We start from the raw sequence: 20,475 nt of genomic DNA, 5'->3' as shown, positions 1-20,475 counted from the left end.
CCTGTCTGCAAAGGGAAAATGAAAGCAGGTTCTTCCCACGCTGGGTGGGGGTCTTGGGGCAGGCTGTGGGCCCAGCTGCTTGGAGCCCTGTCCCACCTCAGCCCAGGCTGGCATCCCCAAGGAGGCAGTGCTCCCCTCGGCCTGTCTGAATCCAGCTCATCCAGCAGCCCCTGCGCGGGGTGGGGGCAGAAGGAAGCGGTGAGCCCCTCCCGGCCCGCCCACGCCAGCAGCATCAGCCGAAAGCACCAGCCAGGTGGGCACAGATCTTCCCCCAGCCCCGCGGCTCGCCCCGTGGGGTTTATTTTCTGTACAGTCACACAGGGAGAGGCCGGGCCTGTGCCCCGGCAGCTCGGTTCCTCTCTAGCCAATACGTCTGGGCCCGGCAATTCCCAGCCGGGGGGCAGCTGCCTGCTGGTTCGATGGGCTCACCATCCCCCTGAAGCAGGGGCCGGGTGAGGCGTTCAGAGCCAGCACCGGGGCGAGGGGCTAAGTCCGAGGGGTGAGGTTCGTCCGCAGGGGCAGCAGGGCTTCTATCCACTGGCGGGGCTCTGCCAGCAGGCTCTCCCAGACTTGCCGCTCCTCCTCCGTGGAGTCCATCCACGCCACTGGGAGCCCGTAGCTGCTTCCTGCATAACGACAAAGCGGCACCCTCAGCGGCTGGGCGCAGGAGGGTCTGAGCCCACCATAGCCCCTGTTGGGGGGCAGGGTCTCTCCCACCCTCCAGCAGGCCCTGCCCTAGGGCGCCGGCGGCCAGCCCCCCCTCCATCCTCTCTGTATCCGCCCATGGTCCCCTTCCACAGGGCAGGTCTAGGCCAAGCTGTGACTGCCTGGGCAGAGAGTCCTAACCCCTGCCCTGGATGCAGAAACAGCCTGGCATTGTGTGCCCCCAGCAGAGGAATCGAGGCGAACGGACCGAGGGCACGGCCTAGGCCTAGGGCTGCTGTTCGGGAAATCCCAGAGATGATGGAAGTGCGAGGAGGGGGGTTAGGGAAGCAGTAGGGGCTGGCGCTCTGGGGCAGCCTCAGGGGCAGGGGTGCCACTCGCCACCCCTGGAACACACACACCGTAGGGCAGAGGTGCCCATGCCAGTGTGGCCTAACCCGGCCCCCTGCAGGTGCCACCCTTCCCTGGCACGCAGGACCCGCCCGCCTGCCCCACTCCATGGCCAGGAATACCCCTTGCGTGGCATCACCCGCCGGGCGCCTGCTCACCTGTGCCCAGGCTGAGCCGGATGCCGCCCAGCTGCTGCTTGGAGAAGGTCTCGTGCTCCCAGACGGTGAACTCGGCGCAGGCCTCGCTCAGGTCCTTGGCCTGGAACCCGTCGTACACCATGGTGTGGTTGAACACGGGGCTCAGGCTCCGCTTCACCACCCGCGTCTTCTGGCAGCTCGTCCTGCTGTCGTCGGGCAGGACGTAGCTGGAGGGGGAAGCGCAGCCTGAGGGGGGAGCCCAGGGCACGGGGCCGTGACCGGGCACGAGGGGGCTGCCGGGTGGTTCCCCTGCACAAGAGCCCGGGGCATGGGGGTGCAGGAAGAAAGCGGGTCCCCTGCTGCTCTGGCCTGTGAACTGCTGAGGCCAGGGGAGAAGGGGGGGCTCAGAGGTGCGGGGGGGCTGGTGTTAGTGGAGGGGTAGAGGCCCCATGCCCCTGTCCCACAATCTCTGCAGCAGCGAGCCTGGCACCACCCTGAGCCCAACTCCAGCGTGGCATGGCTACCGGGCACCCCACACCTCCAGCCTGTCTCCCCCGCTCCAGCCCTGCCTGCCCCCCCCCATGGCCACAGCCCCCAACCCTTACCACTGAATGAAGGAGTCCAGGGTGCCGCTCCGGCTGGGAATGAGGCTCTGAGCTGCCTTCACCCAGATGTGCAGCTCCCCCGTGGGAGGGAGCCCAGCCCCTAGAAGAGAGGTGAAAGCACAGTGATGGGGGGGCAAGGACCCGTGTAAAGGGGGCGGGGGCCACAGCACTTCTCTGGGGTCAGGGCAAGGAGAGCAAGGTCCTCTGGGGGGAGGGGTGAGAACCAGCTATCCTGGCCATGGGGGGAGAGCCAGCTACACTAGTCTGGGGCCAGGGTGGGGGAGATGACCGCTACTCTGGCCCTGGGCCTGTGGGGGGAGATCCAGCTCCTCCAGCTGGTGTGGGGGAAGGCAGCTCCCTGGCAGGGCGAGGGGGAGGTCAGCTCCTCCGGTTGTGGGGTGGCACAGAAAGTGCCCCTCCAAAAGTGGCCACATTTTTATTCCTGTGCATGCCCCTGGGGAGGTGAGGGGGGCACCTGGGCGCGGCATCTGCCCTGCCCCAGGGACAGTCCCATTCCAGCCGGGGCCACTAGCTGCCTACCACTGCAGGGCTGAGTAATCTCCAGCTCAGGGTGGGAGCCGGGCTCCCGCTCAGGGCTGGGCCCAGTAAATAGAGAGGGACCCGGTAGTCACTGGGTTCACAGATCCTACAGCTCGGGGGCGGGGGGGGGCACTAGCCTGAGGTCCGTGCAGGCGAGGGACATGCCCAGTCTCACCTTCAGTACCAGCGGGGATGAACTTTAGTGCGAAGAGCAGCTTGCCCCTGCTGCCGAGAAGGTCAGGCAAGACCCGCATCTGATGGGGAAGGAGCAGAAGCAGAGTTGGCAGGAGAGGCCTATGGCTGAGAGCCGCAAGATCAGCTGGGGAGGGGGACACGTGCAACCGGGAAAGACATGGGGCAGCGCCTGTTCTCTGGCCCCGGGGACGGGGTGCGTGTCTTAATTAAAGCACATCTGGCTTGGGCCCCAGCAAGGCTCCGGGGGCTGGCAGCTGCGGGGCTTGCTCGGCAGGTCACACGCTAATCCCTGGGCCTGAGCGAGGGCAGTGGGGATAACGGGGCAGTGGGGAATCCGGGGCCTGCTGGCCATCCCTCACCCTGGGCTGGAGGCTGAACCACACTGGGCCCGTGTTGCTCCAGTCCCAGGAGCTGAGCTCGAGCTCGACCTCCCCCATGAAGAGGTTACGCCCCAAGGAGTCGTGGTGCCAGACGGACAGGTTCAGGATCCGGCCCTGGAGCTCCAGTTGCTCGATCTTGTACTGCAGAGCGATGGCAAGAGAGAAGATGCTGGGAACAGTGGTGCCTAGTGGGCAGTGCTCAGGGGCAACCCGGCCCTACACTGCAGCACCCCCCACCCCACCTCCCCAGGGCTGAGTAGATGCCCTTTGGGGCAGGGGGGGAATGTACCCCTCCCCCCTGCTTCCCAGGCCAACGCTCAGCCCCATGCAGTCCATGGAAGCTTCACTGCCCAAAGGACCCAGCCTCCAGCAGCTACTGGGGGGCCAGACCCCCAACCCCTTCCTAAGAACAACCCCCCCCTTCCCCAGCCTCCACGGAGCCGCACCTGCCCCCTGCACTGTCCTCCCCTCAGTGCCTCTTAGCCAGAGAGCAGCTCCTGGCCAAGCCCCTCTGGTTTCCCCAGGGGGCAGGGCCCATGCCCTGCCCCAGTCCCAGCCTCCGTCCCCACCCTGCTTACCTTGAGGGTCTCGTTGAAGATGGGGTCCAGGGTCCGCTTTTTGACAGTCGTTTTGCGCTTGCTGTTGGATTTGTCTGGCAGGAGGTAGCTCTTGACATACCTGGAAGCCGGGGAGAGGGGGGGCGCACGCTGACCCAGGGCTCCTGGGGGGGTGCGGGGGCATACACTGACCCAGGGCTCCCGGGGAGATGGGGGCAGACGCTGACCCAGGCTCCCGGATAGGCATGTACCAGTTCCGTCCCAGTGTAGCTCTGTCAGTTAGGGGCAGTTATCCTGGAGCAGCCCCTAATGTAGACACAGGTATGCGGCTAACGGACAGCGTACAGCTCGTCCAGCTGGACTGCTTTGTGGGATCATTACACCGGTAGAACTGTGTCCAGACTATGGGTGTGGCCGTTTTCTCTGGCCCAGCACAGTTAATGGGGGAGGGCGGGGGGAGGCGCCTTGGCATTTGTGGCTGGCCACTAGCAATCTGGGCTGGTGGCTTTCTACAGATCTCATTTCACCCACCACTGACATGCAGCCACCTCTCTGCGGCAGCCAGGCAGCTGTTGAACAGCGCCCAGCACAAGCTGCTAGGCCAGGACATGGAGGGGAATCCCTTTGAACACCTGAAACTGCAGGCAGGGGCGGGGGGGGGGGGGGGAAGAGAGGGAGGCAGGACAGTGCCTGGCCAGGCTGTTACCTCTCACTCCCCAGGCCCGCTGTCCCCTCCCTGAGTCACTGGTCTGTGCAGCCCCAGAGACGCACTCCCTGCTGAATAGCCAGGTCCTGTAGCCTCAGCGCCCCTGAGCTGTGTGGGCTGCTCAGGCCTGAAGCAGGCTGGGGAAGCCCCAGAGCTAGGAGGGGTTTAAGCCCCCCTCCAGCCAGGTCCAGGGGCAGGGCAGGCAGCCAGCCCTGATCGGTGTCTGGGGGTAGGGGTTGCAGGCAACAAAGGGAGGCTGGGGCAGAGCAAAGAATCAAGGAGTCCTGATCCTGCGGGGAGCTCTCAGCCTAAGGCCACCTGGTTTCTCAGCTTGGGGGCAGGGAGGGGTTCCCCCAGGGGCAGGACTGCCTGGACAGGGCACTCTGACCAACAGGGGCTGTTTGGCTGCCCAGCGCCATGGTGCAGTGGGGTTGGGGGGAAGGGCGGAAAGCCCCTATGACCGTGCCCTTGGTCTGGGCATTGGCAGGGCCATCTGAGCCTAAGCACGTCAGGACGGGAGGTCCAAGCCCAGCGGGCCCTGCCCCACCGCGGCACTCACGGGTCCGATCGCTGCTTCTTGGCCTCGGCCAGGTCCCGGCACTGGATGACCTGGATCTGCAGCTCCTTCTTCCTGGCCTCGTACTGCAGGGCAAACTGGATGCAGCCACGCACCTCCACATTCCCCACATCGCTGTCGCTGTACAAACTCATCATGCTGCCACTCAGCTGCAGGCGCGGGACGGGGGTCAGAGCAGGAGGGTCAGAATGGGGGAGGGACCCCCCCACAGGCAGAGCAGGTAGAATGCAATTGGAGACAGGAGGAGAGACGCAGAGGGGAGCCCAAGCTGGGACCACGTTAATGGCCCCTTGAAACACGGTAAAATCCTGCATCATGTGATGGGGACATGGCCTTAAAATCCCCCTGCCACAGAGCCCGAAGGGCTAAGTGCTGAGCCCACTCCTGACCTACCAGCTGCAGCGACCCTTGCATGGCCAAGGGACTATCAAATGGACAAGCAGAGGCCCTGGCATACACCTCAGTAGGCTTCAGAGTACTCAGAGGGCCAGTACTCATCCGTCCTGCTCCAACTGCCAACCAATGACTGGTCGGCAACAGCTCTCCACCCAACCCTCTGCCCCAGTTGCCAACAGCCTTCCACTCCAGCCCACCCCTGGTTTTTGTCCCCAGCCCCGACCCATACCGTGGACGAGCTGAGGCTGGATACAGAGGAGCTCATCAGTTTGTTCACGGGGTCCACGCTGTTGCTCTTTGGGGGTGACCCGGCACTGGCTTCCTGGCCGTTTTGAAAGGCCCCGTTACTCTGGGGAACACAAAGCAAACCGGCCCCAAGGGAGCCGTGAGCCGGACATACGCCTCCCCACACAGCCCCAACCCAGGGACCAGGGCCAAGACAGAGCGATAGCCCAGCCTCCTGACTCCCACACTGCTCCGTGCTGGCCGTTTCAGCAGCCCATGTGCGTGCCGAGCAGGGGCCACCTGGGCATTCCTGACCCCCGGGGAGAGGGGCCTTCTTGACCCAGCCCATGCCTGTAGCAGTAGGGCCAAGAGCTGGGTCACCGCAGGGCCAGTTCTTGTTTGGAGCGACACTGAGCTCTTTGCCTGAACGGGCTGCAGAGCTCATGCCAGTACAGAGCCAGGCAGGTGTTTCACCCCTGTACCAACCAGCGTCTCCCTGTTTCACCGACAGGGTCGTGGGGCGGGGCAGCCGAAAGCGAAGAACAGCTGGCCGGCCTGGTTAGCGCGCGGTGTTTGTAGGGGAACCGGGCTGAGAGGTATGGGACATGGGGGAGATCAGGTGTCCCAGTGGCCGAAGTGAAACTTGTCACCTGAGACGAGGTGGGGGGGGTCTCCAGGGTAATTCACCCAACACCAAAAACAATGGACACCCCTGAAGCTGGCCGGTGTTGGACTGTCTGGCGTTAGAGCGACAAAAGAACCCCAAGGAAAGTCTCTGACTAGGGGACCCCGAGGGTAAGAGACAAGGGGCTGGAACTGATATGAGACAAAGAAAGAGCAAAAGTTGGGCTCCGTTATATATCTGTTATTCGATATACTCCTGTAAGGTGGCTCCCGGCGTTCAGGCCTGGCCGAGCGCTGCACGGTGAGAAACACCTTCTCCGCCAGGACAGGACCTTGCTATGAAATCCAGACTCTAGCTTGCGTGTTCGTTTTCCTTTGACCTGTAACCTTGTGCTTCTCAACCCCGAAACCTGTGTTTCTTTGACGCTGACGCTCCACTACAGAAGCACCAGTCTGGGTTTGTGCTAGACCCGGCCAAGTGCCTTGTGCAAAGGAGAGCATTGAACTCTGTGAACTGGGGTGCACGGCGTCCCTGGAGGCCGCAGATCGGGGTCCACTGTGGCTGTGCAGAAGACAAGGGAGCAGGAGGGATATATTGCCAGCCTGCACAGGGAGAGCCCAGAGCGGAGCACCGGTGGGCACAGACAGGGCTCCCTCTGGCTATAAGCAGGTGGTGATTCACCCCCGACATCTCAGATATCCCCGAAAAGTGTCACGCACCCCTGCACAGGAACAGATGCAGCATCCCACCGCCCACCCCCCCAGTATGGCACAGGAACATCTGCAACTCATCCCCCCCAGCAGCCAGCCCCACAGGTTGTTGTCTGAGCTAAAGAATCTCCTTCCTTAGATATTTTTAAGGCCAGGCTTGACAAAGCCCTGGCTGGGATGATTTAGTCGGGGATCGGTCCTGCTTTGAGCAGGGGGTTGGAGTAGATGACCTCCTGAGGTCCCTTCCAACCCTGATAGTCTATGATTCTGTGATGAGCTGCATTTAAAATAACTGGTTTGAAGCCATTTTAAGCTGATTTAATGCTCTCTTGTGTGGGTGAGTGCCAGCCCGCTCTGCACCAATCAGCAAGTTGTTGTAGGACACCTGGCCCAGGTGTCCTACACCTGCCCCAGCTATGAGATGGGGAGAATATGTGGCAGGGACCCCAGCCATGACTGGCCCTGTCAGTAAGTGACGCAGGTGGTGATGGAGAGCCCGGATTGGGGGGTGAGGATTTCCGTACTGGGGTTTGTCTAGAACATAAAAAGCCCAGGGGCAGACCCAAGCACCTTCCTACCTGTCCTGTGACGAGGCTGTCCGGGGACGGATCAGTATCCACCTCTTCTTCCTCTGCATTCAATGGGTAGAACGGGTTGGTGCTCTCTGCGTTAACAAAGAGGAGGCGTTTGGGTTGGTCTGTGGGACACGAGGTCAGAATACCCCGGGGCCCGCAGCCCGCATGCGGGGCACCGGGCCGAGAGACCTACAAGACGGGGACCCTACAACATCCCATTTCCCCATGCAATTGCAACAGGCTGTAGGGACATTTACCTGGCTTGCCCTCAGCCTCCTGCTTGCTAGACTGACTTGTGTCCTCCTACAGAGACAAGAAAACTGGTTAAAGAAACAGGCCAACTCCACTTATATGGGCTCTTTGGGGAAATACATTCTTATCGGGCTGATCTGCATATGCAAATCACATTAATTACTATCCAAGATCTTCAGACTGTGATGTCGCAGAACTAGGAAGTTCACCAAGTAACAATGACAGCAGCAAAAAAGCAACACCCCCCACTTCCAATATTATTTGTATATTCGAAACAGCTGCTTTGTAAATTTAAATCTGCAGACTGAGGAAGGTTTGCTCTGGAAGTGCAGTTTATACTCTTCAAAGCAGTGGTCCCCAAACTGTTCACGGTCGTGCCCCCCCCTCCCCCCGCCATCCTTGTCCACATACACACACACCCAACAGCCAGGGCCAGGCGTGGGGGCCGTAGCTTGGTGGGGAAGTGGGGCGGACAGGGTAAGGGGGCTGAGGCTGGGGTTGGCTCTGGGACCAGGAGCAGAGCCGTGGCCGGGCCAGGCTGGGGGCAGGGCTAGGCCTGGGGCTCCATCCCTGTGCCCCAGACTCTGGGAACCCTCCGATCCAGATCGGCATCTGAGCCCAGCTCTACTATTAACCCTTTGGGATCACCCACTGATGGGAAGAATTGTGCTCTCTGGGACTGGCTTCTATTTGATAAACTCCAAAGCCCGCTGGAACGCCTCCATGTATCAGATCACTGTCTTTCCCCACCCACTGCCTTTGGGAGCGGTGGGGAAGGAACCAAGGACATTCAGGGCAAAACCCCTTTTCCTGCAAATATAATGGAGACTGGCTAAGGAATGAGAGTCTGAAAAGGGCAAGTCAAGGCACATCCCGCCAGTAACAGTAACTCCAGCGGGTTGGACGTCTGTAGACATTTCTGAGCCTGCTTTTCTGGTTAAATGTGCAGCTTCATATGTTACTTCCACGCAGCCAGGCAGCCCGACTTTTGCTTTTCCCAGCCTCTTGCGATTGTAACCCGGCAGCCCCCACGTCACTGCTTCAGCATTTAACGCAAAACAAAGGCCCAGATGCCGACACATGGCCCCGGGCTGCCACCCTGCTGGTGAGCGCCTCACTAGACAAGGCCGGGTCTGCACCAGGGTGGGGGGCAGTAATTCCTGTGAGGACACCTCTAAATTGCCCACGTCACAAGACGCAACTGACCTGAGCCTCTATGGGATGGGGCAGCTGGTGAGCAGCCTCTTGGGGAAGCCTGCGAGAGGAGAAAATGATTAGTCTTTCTGGACAAGTCTCCAGGCTACCAAGATGTCTGGCTTCCTCCTCCAGGAAGTGGGTGCACCGCTCTGCTCTTCATAGACCCTTCTTCCAAAAGTGGGGCAGCCTCCGGCTGGGGCTGTCCATCCGTCTCTCCCTGCCCCCATTCGCTGGCTTCCCACTTATTTATCTCCCCCTCTGTTTCTGCTTCTTTCCCGCATCCGCCCAGGTGTCTGTTTCAACCTCCCCCCGTCCGCCCCATCCATTTCTCCCTGTCCCCCTAATGGAAGGAAACAGCCAGCTTTACAGTCAGGGAGGATGCAAGCAGCAGCAGGCCCCTTGCTAACCCTCCTCCCAGCCAGCCAGTGGAGATTCTCCTTCACCCACAAAACCCTCCCTACACCCCACGAATGAGCCCCTTCCACACTCCTCTCCCCGGGGCCCGAGTCACCGCTGCTACCAGCAGCCGCTCCCGCTCGCTACCAGCCTACCAAGGCTGCTCCCATCACGCACACAGCTAAAGGGTGCGTGGCATCAGGAAACTGACACCCACAAATGCACACTCCTTCCCCTCACACAACTGGAAAGAGGCACACACCCACCCGCACACACACACAATTCCTCCTCTCTCCACTTTGGGCCTCTAAGCCAAAAAGCTTCTCACCTGTCCTCAGCATCCGGCACATCAAACGTACCCTCCTCCTCGAATGCTGGCTCACTGATCACCTCCAGGTCCCCCAGGCTGGCACTGTGCTTCGGCCCCCGCTCACCTGCTCACAGGGATCATGGAAATCTAAAGGGACTGAAGCAACATCTCCCCCTCCCTGCCCTGTCCCAGTGTCGGATTCCCGGCTCACTGAAATCGGGGCCTCTAGGGCACGACGTCCCCACGGGACAAAGCCGGGTCCCTCGCCAGCCTCTCAGCAAGCTGCAGCCACTAGATGGGGACAGCCCCACACCAGGGCAGGCTGGCACACAACTGGATGCAGCTGTGAGAGTCAGGACACCTCTGCCATGCTAGCCTGGCAGAGGCTCATGGACATCCAGGCAGCTGACCCTGGGATTTCGGGCTGGGCAGCTCACCATTGGTCAGATGCAGAAGACTTTCTCTGATCCTGGGCGGGCAGGGCCTCCCCCCGTTTTCAGAATTGCACAAGGGCGTGCAACACATGATGGGATTGCCATGAGGCTCCCTGAGGATTTGACCAGCATGCACCAGCTTAGGCAGCGTTCAGTGCTGGGTCCCTCTCCTCCATCAGGCACCCAGCAGAAGCTCCCCTGAGATCCCAGAGGCCAGACCCTCTCCCAGCTCTTACCTTTGGGTTTCTTCTTCCTGCGGATGGAGGCCCGAACGAGATCAGAACCAAAGTGATTGTGCCGGTGGCACTTGGAGCGGACATCGCAGAACCAGTCCCCAGTCAGGATCTTCAGCTGGGTGGGATCAGAAACGGACTCACGCAGTTTGCTGGGGGCGAGGAGAGGGGGAATGTTTGAGCCACTTCCCGGAAACATACTCGTCCCATCACAGCACCCGGGAGGGACTAGCAACCACAGCCCACTGCTGGTGTCCGCCTGCTTCAGATCAGCAGCTGGGCTTCCATTTCCCCCCCACCGTCTGTTCTACCCATCCGCTGTTGGCCAGGAGACATGATCAGTACTCAACGAGGGCTGAACCCCCCCACAAACACATCAGCTGCCCACGGCCAGCCCCAGCCTCTCCCCCAAGGTCCCACCTGGCCAGCCAACACGCCCCATAGGCGAACGGTGCAAACTTCCAGTGGGGGATCAGGCCACAGAGTCTGAGCAGCTTAAAGAAACTCGGTAAAGGCAAATCCTTCTGCTTTGCTAAAGCCTTTCCATGCTAAGAATGACACGCCCAGCACCGGCACCCGCTTCTATCCCCTGCACCCCAAACCTCAACGCTTATCCCCCTGTACCCCAATGCTGATCCCCCTGCACCCCGACGCTGATCCCCTCTCTGCCCTAAACCCTGACACTGACAACCCTGCAGCCCAAAGGTGATCCCCTATACTCCAATGCTTTATCACCCTGCTTCCTAATGCTGGTATCCCCATACCCCAAAGCTGATCTCCCTCAACCCCAACACTGGCAACCCCCTGTACCCCAAACCCCAATGCAGATCCCCTGCACCCCAACCCTGATGCCTCCTGTACCCCAAACCCCAATGCTGATCCCCTGCACTCCAATGTTGGCACCCTCTGTACCCCAAACCCCAATGCTGATCTCCCTGCACCCCAATGCTGGCACCACCCGTACCCTAAACCCCAATGTTGATCCCCCTGCACCCCAATGTTGATCCCCTCTCTGCCCTGCACCCCAACGCTAGTACTCCCTGTACCCCAAACCCCAATGCTGATCCCCTTGCACCCCAACGCAGATCCCCTCTCTGCCCCAGACCCTGACACTGACACCCCTGCAGCCCAAAGATGATCCCCCTATACTCCAATGCTTATCACCCTGCATCCTAATGCTGGTACCCCCATACCCCAAACCCCAATGCTGATCTCCCTGTACCCCAACACTGGCAACGCCCTGTACCCAAAACCCCAATGCAGATCCCCTGCACCCCAACCCTGATGCCTCCTGTGTCCCAAACCCCAGTGCTCACCCTCCTGTGCCCCAAACCATGATGCTGACTCTGCTGTACCCCAAACCATGACACTGATCACCCTGCACCCCAAACCGACACCCCGTGCACCCCAAACCCCTACTACCAAACAACAAAACCCAGAAAATTAATCTTAAAAAGCCAAACTAACAATCCTCCCTCAAGCAGAGTTTTTAACCTGTAGAGAGAGGAGAGTCAGAGTCTCCAGGAAATCCACTAGGGACTTCTATGCCATGGATTTTATGTGCTCAGACACCAAGGTGACGGGCAGCAGGATAAAATCTTAAGATCACAAACCCCTGTCTACACTCGGGCTCCGTCCATCGATGGGAACCAGGTGTCTTTTGAAAGACGTGTTCCCTGATCCCAGCGTGGACCGGGCAGTTGCAGGCTTAATGTGTGTTGGCTGGTCAAAGCGAATCCTAAAAATGAACCTTTGAACCTCATGAGGACGCAGCCAAGGTGCCCAGCGGGGCCGAGAATATGCACACGCGGTGATACGTGGCTCCTTCTCCCAGCGAGGGCAGAGCAAAGATACCGGCACAACCGTGCCTCCCCGCTGCAGAGAGAGGTGGGTCCTTACAGCCAGAGCGCCAGCTTGGTGCAAAATCCGAGCGGCACCAAGGGGCTGTAGATTTTACCTCCGTGGAGCTAGCTGAGGTTAATCCCAGGTGGGGGGGTCTAGTGTTGCCGTTGACTTGGAAGGCAATGTGGCCTAATGGATAGAGCACCAGACTGGATTTAGCAGACCTGGGTGCTATTCCTGGCTCTGCTGCCAGGTGGCTGTGGGCAAATCACGGCACCGCTCCGTCCCTCGGTTTCCCCATCTCTACAAAGGGGGATATTGATGCTGATGTGCTTTGTAAATGGCTTTCAGCTCTGCTGATGAGAGCCAGGTATTACTATTTGACACACCAACTCAGTGGTTTGAGCATTGGCCTGCTAATCTCAGGGTTGTGAGTTCAATCCTCGAGGGGGCCATTTAGGGATCTGGGGCAACTATGGGGGATTGGTCCTGCTTTGAGCAGGGGGTTGGACTAGATGACCTCCTGAGGTCCCTTCCAACCCTGATATTCTATGATCTATGATCTATGACCAAGGTAAAGACCCCCTGTGCGTTGGGGCCCCAGGGACACAAGCAGGCTTATGTACAATCCCATCTTTCAGCCATGAGGACCTAGCGCTAACCCACCCGGCTCAACAGCTGTGTGGCCGCTCGGCTTCCCGCTGGCTTGGCTCGAGCTTAAGTCAACCGGGGACCCATTTAAGCCAAAAAGAAATAAGCCGCTCAAACTGGAATGAAAGCCTCCCCGTGGGGGCCTGCCCCAGCTGAACTAACCCACCGCAGATGCATGTGCAGACCAGGCGTGCACCCAACAGCATCTCCTGGGCTCACCTGATGCGTCCTTCCTCCAGCACCCTGAGCCGCAAGTCCCTGCTCAGCACCTCCACAATAGCCTCGTGCTCTTCTTCCGTCAAGAAGCTCAGATCCAGCAGCGCATCTGTGTCTATGTCCTGGGCCATGGTGAGGCTGGCTGTGCCCGGGGAACAGGACTGGTACTGCCCGGGGCAGAGCCACGCCTCTCCCGCGGGGCTCTCCTCCCAACGCACAGCAAGCCCAGGAACAAGCCGCGAGGTCAGCCCTGGCCCCTCAGTCCCAGGTGCCTTCACCCCGTCACTGCCCGCCGCAGAACCAGGGGGATGACGGGCAGCTGTCCGCTAGAGCCATTCTGCCACTTTGCCAGGGCCCAAAGGTAGCAAGGCGCGCCCAACGCGGGGGCGGGGAAGCACGTGGCAGCCCTCAGCTCCGGTCCGCACCGCTCCGTGGGCCCATCAGCAGGGCACGCTCCATCTCGACCGCCTGCGGAGACAAAGCCAAAAGAGGTGAGGACCACCCCAGATCCCCTCTTAATGCAGGAGCCTGCGGGGAAGGAAGGGGCCTGGGGACCGGCCACCACCTCCCGAACGGGTCTCGGCTTCTGAGGGACCCTGGCAGCAGAACCGGGCAAACCCAGAAGTCAGACACGCTCAGTCCGGGTCTCCCATGCGCCCGTAGCTGGGGTGTGCGTGTGCTAACTCCCACGGCCAGCTAACGCCATTCTCCTTTCGCTCGGCTGCCAGCAGCCTGGGAGGGGAAGCCGGAGCTGCAGGGTGTGTCTAGGGCCTCTGGCTCAGGTACAGAGCCTGGCGTCCCTGCCCCCAGCCATTGCTCATCTGCAGCGTCACCCTTGCCCACGACCCCGCACACGGCCCCCATCTCCCCTCCACTAAACGAGTCTCCAGGAGCCCCCGCTGGCGGCAGGTCCATAACAACGTGTTGGTCTCGCTGCCAATCAGTAACCCCCCCTCTCCCACCCCGCAGAACGCCTTGCTAGCCAGGAAAGCGAGGCGCGAGTTGCCCATAGGAGGTCCCGGGCCCCCGGCCTGGGCTCAGAATGCCTGAGCATCTGTGGCCCAGCCCTCAGACACCAGGGACGCCCCTAGCAAGGGCTCGCCGGGCACGTTGTGGCCACTCGAAGCCAGGTACACCCTGACCTTTGCCAGGCTCACCCTGAACGAGCCCGGCCCTGGGGGGCAGAAGGGCACGTCCGGCCTGGCCTTCTGAACCCCTGCAGGCAGATGGCCCCCTCCTGGGGATGGAAGAGCCTCTGTTAGCGACGTAACCGGCACCTGCAGGGCAGATCTGCCAGCAGCAGAGGCCTTCCTCCCCCGCCTCCACCCCACCCACACAAACCAGCAACTTCAACTGCCTGCAGCAAACGCTCCAGCCAGACATCCGGGTGTCGTAACCGCCCAGCTCTGCTGCCACCCCACAGGAGGCAACGGGGCAGGCGAATCGGCCGCAAGGGGGAAAGCGCAGCCAGCCCAGCCCCAGCCTCGTCCAGCAGGAGGCGCTGTGGGGAACGGGATCGAGGCGCTGGCTCCCAGATAGTTCGGGAGTCTGGCAAAGCAAGAGCTCAGCAGCCCTGGTCTCCGAGCGGGGATGGACTGTCCAGCCGTCTGCGGCTACAACGGGGGCAGCCACCGAGCCAGATCTGAAGGAAGGACTAACAATAAAATGTCTGGAATTTCTCCATCCCCTTCCAGGCTAAGATCTCGCTGCACCTCAGCCATTGGTTAGCAGAGCCTCGCCAGGGGTGGGTCTTATTGCAGAGGGGGAAACTGAGGCCCAGAACGGGGCAACAGTTTGCCCCAGAGCAGCAGTGGCGGAGCCAAGAACAGAATCTCGATCTCCTGGGTCACTCTGTCACCTTAGCCGCACGGCAGCAGGGTCCCCGCAGCGCTGTCCCCACTCAGCTTTCTCCAGACATTCGCAATACAGGGGATGCGACATGGTGCTGGGCTGGACTCAGGCCTGGAGGAAGGGGGTGCAATTCCCACCCTTGTCAGTAGGAGTCGCCCCAGCTTGCACCAGGGTTTTATGTGGCCCAAATGGTAAAACCAAGAATCAGCCCAAGAGTAGCACCCTGGAGCCCTGGCCAGCCACATGGGTGAGAGATCCCAGAACCAGGCGACCCAGTCAGCCCACTCCTGGGTCCCCACTAAATCCACAAGCCAGATGCAGCACAGGAGCCCCTGTCCCTGCCTCTGGGCCAGCCCACTCAACAGTCAGGGGCCAGTCCCCCTCGCAGCCAGCTGTGTCTGTGTTTGCCCAGGGTGTTTGCTCAGAGCGAGCTCTGCCCGTGTTAGAATCATAGAAACATAGAATCATAGAATAACAGAGTTGGAAGGGACCTCAGGAGGTCATCTAGTCCAACCCTCTGCCCAGATCAACCCTCAGGACCAATCTCAACTAAATCATCCCAGCCAGGGCGTTGTCAAGCCTGACCTTAAAAACTTCTAAGGAAGGGGATTCCAGGGCTGTGCCCTGGGGGGTGATGGCCCGGAGAGTGCCAGTCATCCCCGGGGTTTTCCAGGGGGCAACAGGAAGGGCAACCTTTCCTGGCGCATTAAAGCACCTTGTTGTATCTTTAAGGGCTGGTGCATTCCCCGGTCGCATTGCAGCACAGCGGCACGACACCAGGGAGAGGGACTTTTCCAGGGCGCACGGTAGGGCTGGGGCTTCCCCCTTTGGGGGCCAGAGGGGCATTCAGTCCCCAAGACCACCCACGTAGGAGCTAGTTGGTGCCAGGTGCAATGGTGGTTTCTGGGATGGGGACAATGGGCCAGCAGGAACTGGACTGAGCCCCCCCAAACTCCTCTTACACAGAGCGCCAAGAGCCAAGCCCTGACTTTGGCCTATCTCCTGGGCTGCAGATGCGCTTGGCTGTTGCCACACAGCAAGCGACCTGCGCAGACCTGTCCCTGCAATTTGCGTTGAGAAAGAGCCTGCCATGAGAGGATAGAGGGCGGTTGCAACAGAAGCAGCTTGTGGGGGCTAAGGGGCATCGCCCAGTCTGCTGAGTGCCAGGAAGCGGCGTGAAGAGGAAACGAGATTGCATGTCACACTGGGGCAGGAAAGGGGCAGCAACAGAGCCAGGCTCTGAATTTGCCCTTGCCTGCGGCCTGGCCTTTGCTCACCCCGCATGGCCTAGTGGACTGAGCATGAGACTAGGAGCCAGAAACCGTCCGAGTTCTTTCCCCCACTTGCCGCGTGACCCTTCCCCTCACTGGGCCCATCTAATCGAGGGCCACGGAGAATGGCCTCTGGCCGCCGGTGGGGCAGAGCTAAGCAGGGCTTCGGGGAGCCAGCCCGGGGGCCAGTCAGAGGGCTTGCTTGCTCCGAGGACTCCAGCTGGCTGACGGGATGCTGCCCTGAGCTGCCAATCAGCGCCCCTGGTGTCTAGGGTTGTAATGCAATGTAAGCCTGGAACCCGGAGTGGAGGTGGAGGCCAGTTGTGGGCAGGCGGCGTGAGGCCCATGGCAGGCCCACACGGGCATAGCGCAGACCAGGCAGGCGCCAGGTGTCCAGCTGCTGGTGGAAGGGTACCAGCTGCGCCGGGGCGGGGGTTGCAGCCGTCAGTCTGGGCTCTGTGCCATCCCCAGTCCTGAGCAGCTGGGATTTAACGGGACAGCCAGCGGGGGAGGGAGATTGGGACCAATGCAGCGCCCCTCCCAGAAGGAAAACATTTGCAGAGTCAAAGGAGCAACCCTTGTCACGCAGCGTGCGCCGGGCCCGTGGCACCACCAGGGCACGGAAATGCTCCAGTTCCAGCACCAAGGCGAGCCCCCCCCCGACAACTTACTCTGGGCAAGGACAGTTCCCCCTCCTCCGGCCGCTGGGGGCTGGGCACTGAGCCAGTACCTAGGGAGGAGCAGGGCTGGGATCCAGCCAAACCAGGAATCCAGTGTGGGATTTGCCTTCCACTGGGCCCTGTGCCAGGCAGGGAGGTGCAGCCTGGGTTGTTCACCTGGCAGGGGCAGGACCAGGGAGCTGGCATTTCCCCCAGGAGCTGTGTGTGGCCCACCTGGGGGTGGGGAGCAGGGACCACTGGGCAGCCCCAGCATCGCCAGCGGGTCCCTGCGGCCCACTGCCAGCTGCCAGCGCTCTCCCTGCCCCCATGCCCCACCCTGCTTGCATGGGGGCGGGGCGGGGGGTGGACGAGGAAAGCAGGAAGCCAGTAGCAGGTCCCAGCCTGCCGCCCCAACCCCGTGCAAGCCTGGGCTGGATGGCACCGGGAAGCGGGCATGCCAGCTCCATCCTCCCTCCAGTGGTGGGGCCGGAGCGGGGCAGGGGAGAGGCCCAACTCCCCCTCCAGCCCCGCTGCCAGGCTGGGGGTCCCCATGGCCAGACCTGAGGCCTCCCTCTCAGAGGGTCATGTCCCCCCAGCTCCAGGGCAGAGACCTGGCTTTGATTCCCCTGCCATGACCCCACTGTCCTCTGGGGCTAGCCAGGAGCTGCCCCTCGGGAGTCCCTGCCAGCCCCCCGGGAGTGGGGGCATCTTTGCCTTGCTCTCACCGGAGCCCGTCACTGCCCCACCTCTGAGCACACCATAGGGACCTGGTGCCCGCGCTGCCCCCGGGACGAGCCCCAGGGTGGGCTGGGGGCCCTGGGCTCCATGGGCCTCTCCCAGCGGGGAGTCTCCCTTCAGCTCTACACAGGTCCCTCCTGGGCCTCGGGGCGGCCCTGCTCCCACGGGGAATGGTCCATGGAGGCCCCCACAGAACGGGGGCCCATCTCCACATCCCCTCAACACACAGCACGCAGCCCCTGCCCTCCCCTTGCACCCCCCCGACCCCAGACTCACAAGCACCCCCTCTCCATGCCCTACCCCTCGCCCCTTGCCCTGTCCCTCCTCCCCATCGGTGGAAGCCCTGGACCTGAAGGATTCCCAGTTATATGGAGCCCCCAGGATCGAGCGACCCGGGAGCTGCAGTCCCATCGGTGCCGAGACAGAAGTCAGGGGAGAGGGTGGGTCCCCCCTGCACAGAGATCCTGGGACAGGTGAAAGCAAAGCCGACTGCAGAGGAGAAGAGTGGCTGACTCCTGGCCCAGCCCACGGCTCCACCTTTCGCCCTTCCAAGACAGAGAAGCTGGGGTCTCTGGGAAGAGACCGAACAAACCAAGGCCTTGCCTGCGCTCTCCGGCCGTCCGGGATTTCATGGCACATAGAAAGAGGATGGGGAGGCATGGGCCAGCGGGCTTGGCTGAGCCCTGCTCCCCCACCCCAGAGGTGGCTGCATTTCAGCAGCGAATGAAGCAGCTGGGGCCGGAGCCGGGGAGGCAGCACCTTCTGGAGGAGGTTCCCGCTGTCTTGTTAATTCCACGCAGCTCTCTGCCTCCATGGGCTGCAAGCTGATCTCCACCACGGGCAGCATCCTGTTTACTGCCTGCTGCAAATGAAGCCCACGCGCCTCTCCTCCAGAGCGGCCGCCCGCTGCACCAGGAATCAAAACAGAGGCTGAGGTCTGACCATCCCGCTAGAGACGCGCTCGCTGCGGCTCTGCGGCCGTGCCTGGCTGGGACGCGGGTGGGTGGCGTACACACACAGCGGGTCTGGGGGTGGGGGAAGCCAGCCCCGTTTGTTTATGAAAGCCGCTCAGTATAGCGCCCCAAATAAAATCGGCTGAACCAGGGAGCGCGGCTCTCCAGCAACACCCATGGACACCCGCGCCCTCAGCCCCGTCGCCAGGCGCAGACACCCGAAGCAAACCTGGCGCACGCCCCCCACCCCCCCCCCCGCCCCGCACCCGGCTCCAGGCAAACCCGCTCCCGTCCCTCCAGAGCACTGCACTGCGAGCTGAGACACAACCCGCACCCAGAGCACTTCCCAAGCTTGAACGACGCTCGGCCAGGCACCAGGCTCTCTGTGCTTCAGCACTGCAATGCGGCCACCTCTGGGGTGAAACGCGGCAGCTGTTTCACAGCACACCCCACCACTAGGTGCACAGAGATATGTGCATCCCTGCTTTCCAGCCAGTTCTCTGGGTCTTTGTTTTCCACCCTGACCACTCGCCATCGCAGGAGTAGGACCGTGGTCTCCGATCCCAGCCAGAGGACAGCACCCACAGCATGGCAGCTACGCCACTCCTGCACAAATCCAGTCCCCACCGAAGTGGAGCCTTTGGGCCCAGTACGCCGAGCGCTCCCAACCCCCAGTGACTATGGATCCGCACCCCCCAACTAGACCCCAGCCCCTTTGCCCGGGAGAGCGGCACACCTCCTGCTGACGAGACCAGGGGCTGGGGCTCCAGGTAACCTGGTCCCCTGGCAGTACCACGGCCCGTGCTCCAGGCAGGAAGGAGGAAGATGGGGTGGGTACCCCTGCCATGCTGCAGAGAAGCGGGGCAATCCCTGGAGCTAGCTCCCCACCCCCCACCCCGCACACCACAGACTTCCCAAGAGACCAGCCAGGCATTCGTGTCTGAACAGGACCCAGGAGAGGAAATACCTGCCAGCTGGCACTGTGAGGTCAGCTCGAAGCACTGCCTCCCCATACCCACCAGCCACCCCACCGGGACCAGGGGCTCCTCCTCTGCAGGGAAGGGGTGAGGTCCAAGGCCTGCAGGGCATGCAGGTGGGGGTGGCTGCATCGTACTCCTGGAGGTTCAGACTCCCCAAACCCCGCCAATCTTGGCAACAGGTGGAGAGCGCAGGAGGTGCGTTACCTGTCCAGGTGGGCGCCTAGGCTGGAGGGAGGAGAAGGCGGCCAGGTGAGCTGGGGCCTCGCAGGGACCTCTCCAGGGGCCCTGAGCCTCCTCCGGAGGAGCAGAAGTTTGCTCTCTTCCGTCACCCCCACCCCTGCTGTGTTTGCAAAGCTGCACAGCAGCCGACCTAAGGCTGAGTCAACCGCAGAGGGGAGGAAACACCTACCCACAGAGCCGAGAGGAAACTCGGGCCTGGAGCAAGAGCCGCCCGCCGGACCGGACTGGGCGGTGTCAGACACGAGGGGGTGGCATAGCCGAAGAGCCCAGCCGCGCACACTGCGGAGTCTCCGCAACCCAGAGAGACCCGGCTGGACCAGGAGCTCATCAGGGCAGGGTCATGGTCCGCCAGCCAGCACGAGGGGGCCTGATCCTGATGGGGGAGCCCTGGGTGCCAGCACCATACAGAGACCCCCCCCCATCCCTTCCCTTCTGAATCGCTGCCCACCCTCCCTGCCGGGCCAGGCCCCGGGGGGTGCTCCCAGTAGCTGCCAGGGATAAATCGAGCTGAGCCTACATCCTGGCTGCCCCCAGATGGGGCACAGCTGACCACCCCACCAGGGAGCCGTTGCCGTCCCAGCATGTGGGTGTGGGTGGGGGGTATCTATAAGCCAGCCTCGGCTCAGTTCCACAGGCCGCGCCCGCCGGGGCGTCACTCGCGTGAGTCGCCTCGACACGCAGCTGGCCACGGTGCCCCTGGCCCACTGCTCTCTCCCCCTCCGGCTACAGGGGGATGCAGCCCCACTGGTGTCTGCAGCCAGGTCCTTCGCCCCCTCGGCACACCCCGGGGCTGTCCGTGGTTGAGGGGTTCAGGAGGAGAGTTCTGCCCACCCTCAGCAGGTGGCTTTGGGGCCCTATCGGGAGCCGCAGAACTGAAGACTGTGGCTCCTGACTCACTGTTTAGAAGGCAAGTACCCCGAGTACCCGGTCCCATGGCAGGGGTCAGGATCCAGAATCCCCTAACCCCAGCG

At 61.9% G+C, this 20,475-nt stretch overlaps 1 protein-coding gene across 3 annotated transcripts; it reads right to left on the bottom strand.

Annotated features, from left to right (window-relative positions):
- Nucleotides 1-274: 274 nt before the first annotated feature.
- Nucleotides 275-19,649, bottom strand: SYTL1 (synaptotagmin like 1). 3 transcript variants are annotated; one of them, XM_073317433.1, is made up of 16 exons: nt 19,469-19,649; nt 18,091-18,237; nt 12,816-13,280; nt 10,107-10,255; nt 9,455-9,560; nt 8,740-8,788; nt 7,539-7,584; nt 7,285-7,370; nt 5,376-5,495; nt 4,733-4,899; nt 3,489-3,588; nt 2,890-3,051; nt 2,511-2,589; nt 1,796-1,895; nt 1,212-1,417; nt 275-626 (listed from the first exon to the last, which is right to left on the bottom strand). In XM_073317433.1, exons 3-16 carry the CDS (start codon nt 12,941-12,943, stop codon nt 487-489), a joined length of 1,638 nt encoding a protein of 545 aa, XP_073173534.1. In that variant the 5' UTR covers nt 12,944-13,280; nt 18,091-18,237; nt 19,469-19,649; the 3' UTR covers nt 275-486. The 3 variants fall into 3 exon arrangements, with proteins under 3 accessions (XP_073173534.1, XP_073173533.1, XP_073173535.1); XM_073317432.1 differs by lacking the exon at nt 18,091-18,237; XM_073317434.1 differs by lacking the exons at nt 10,107-10,255; nt 12,816-13,280; nt 18,091-18,237; nt 19,469-19,649 and adding an exon at nt 9,874-10,087.
- Between the last annotated feature and the right edge of the window lie 826 nt (nt 19,650-20,475).

This window comes from Lepidochelys kempii, chromosome 19 (genome assembly GCF_965140265.1).
Source record: "Lepidochelys kempii isolate rLepKem1 chromosome 19, rLepKem1.hap2, whole genome shotgun sequence".
Taxonomy (NCBI): domain Eukaryota; kingdom Metazoa; phylum Chordata; order Testudines; family Cheloniidae; genus Lepidochelys; species Lepidochelys kempii.
This window is presented reverse-complemented; position numbering and strand designations above follow the sequence as displayed.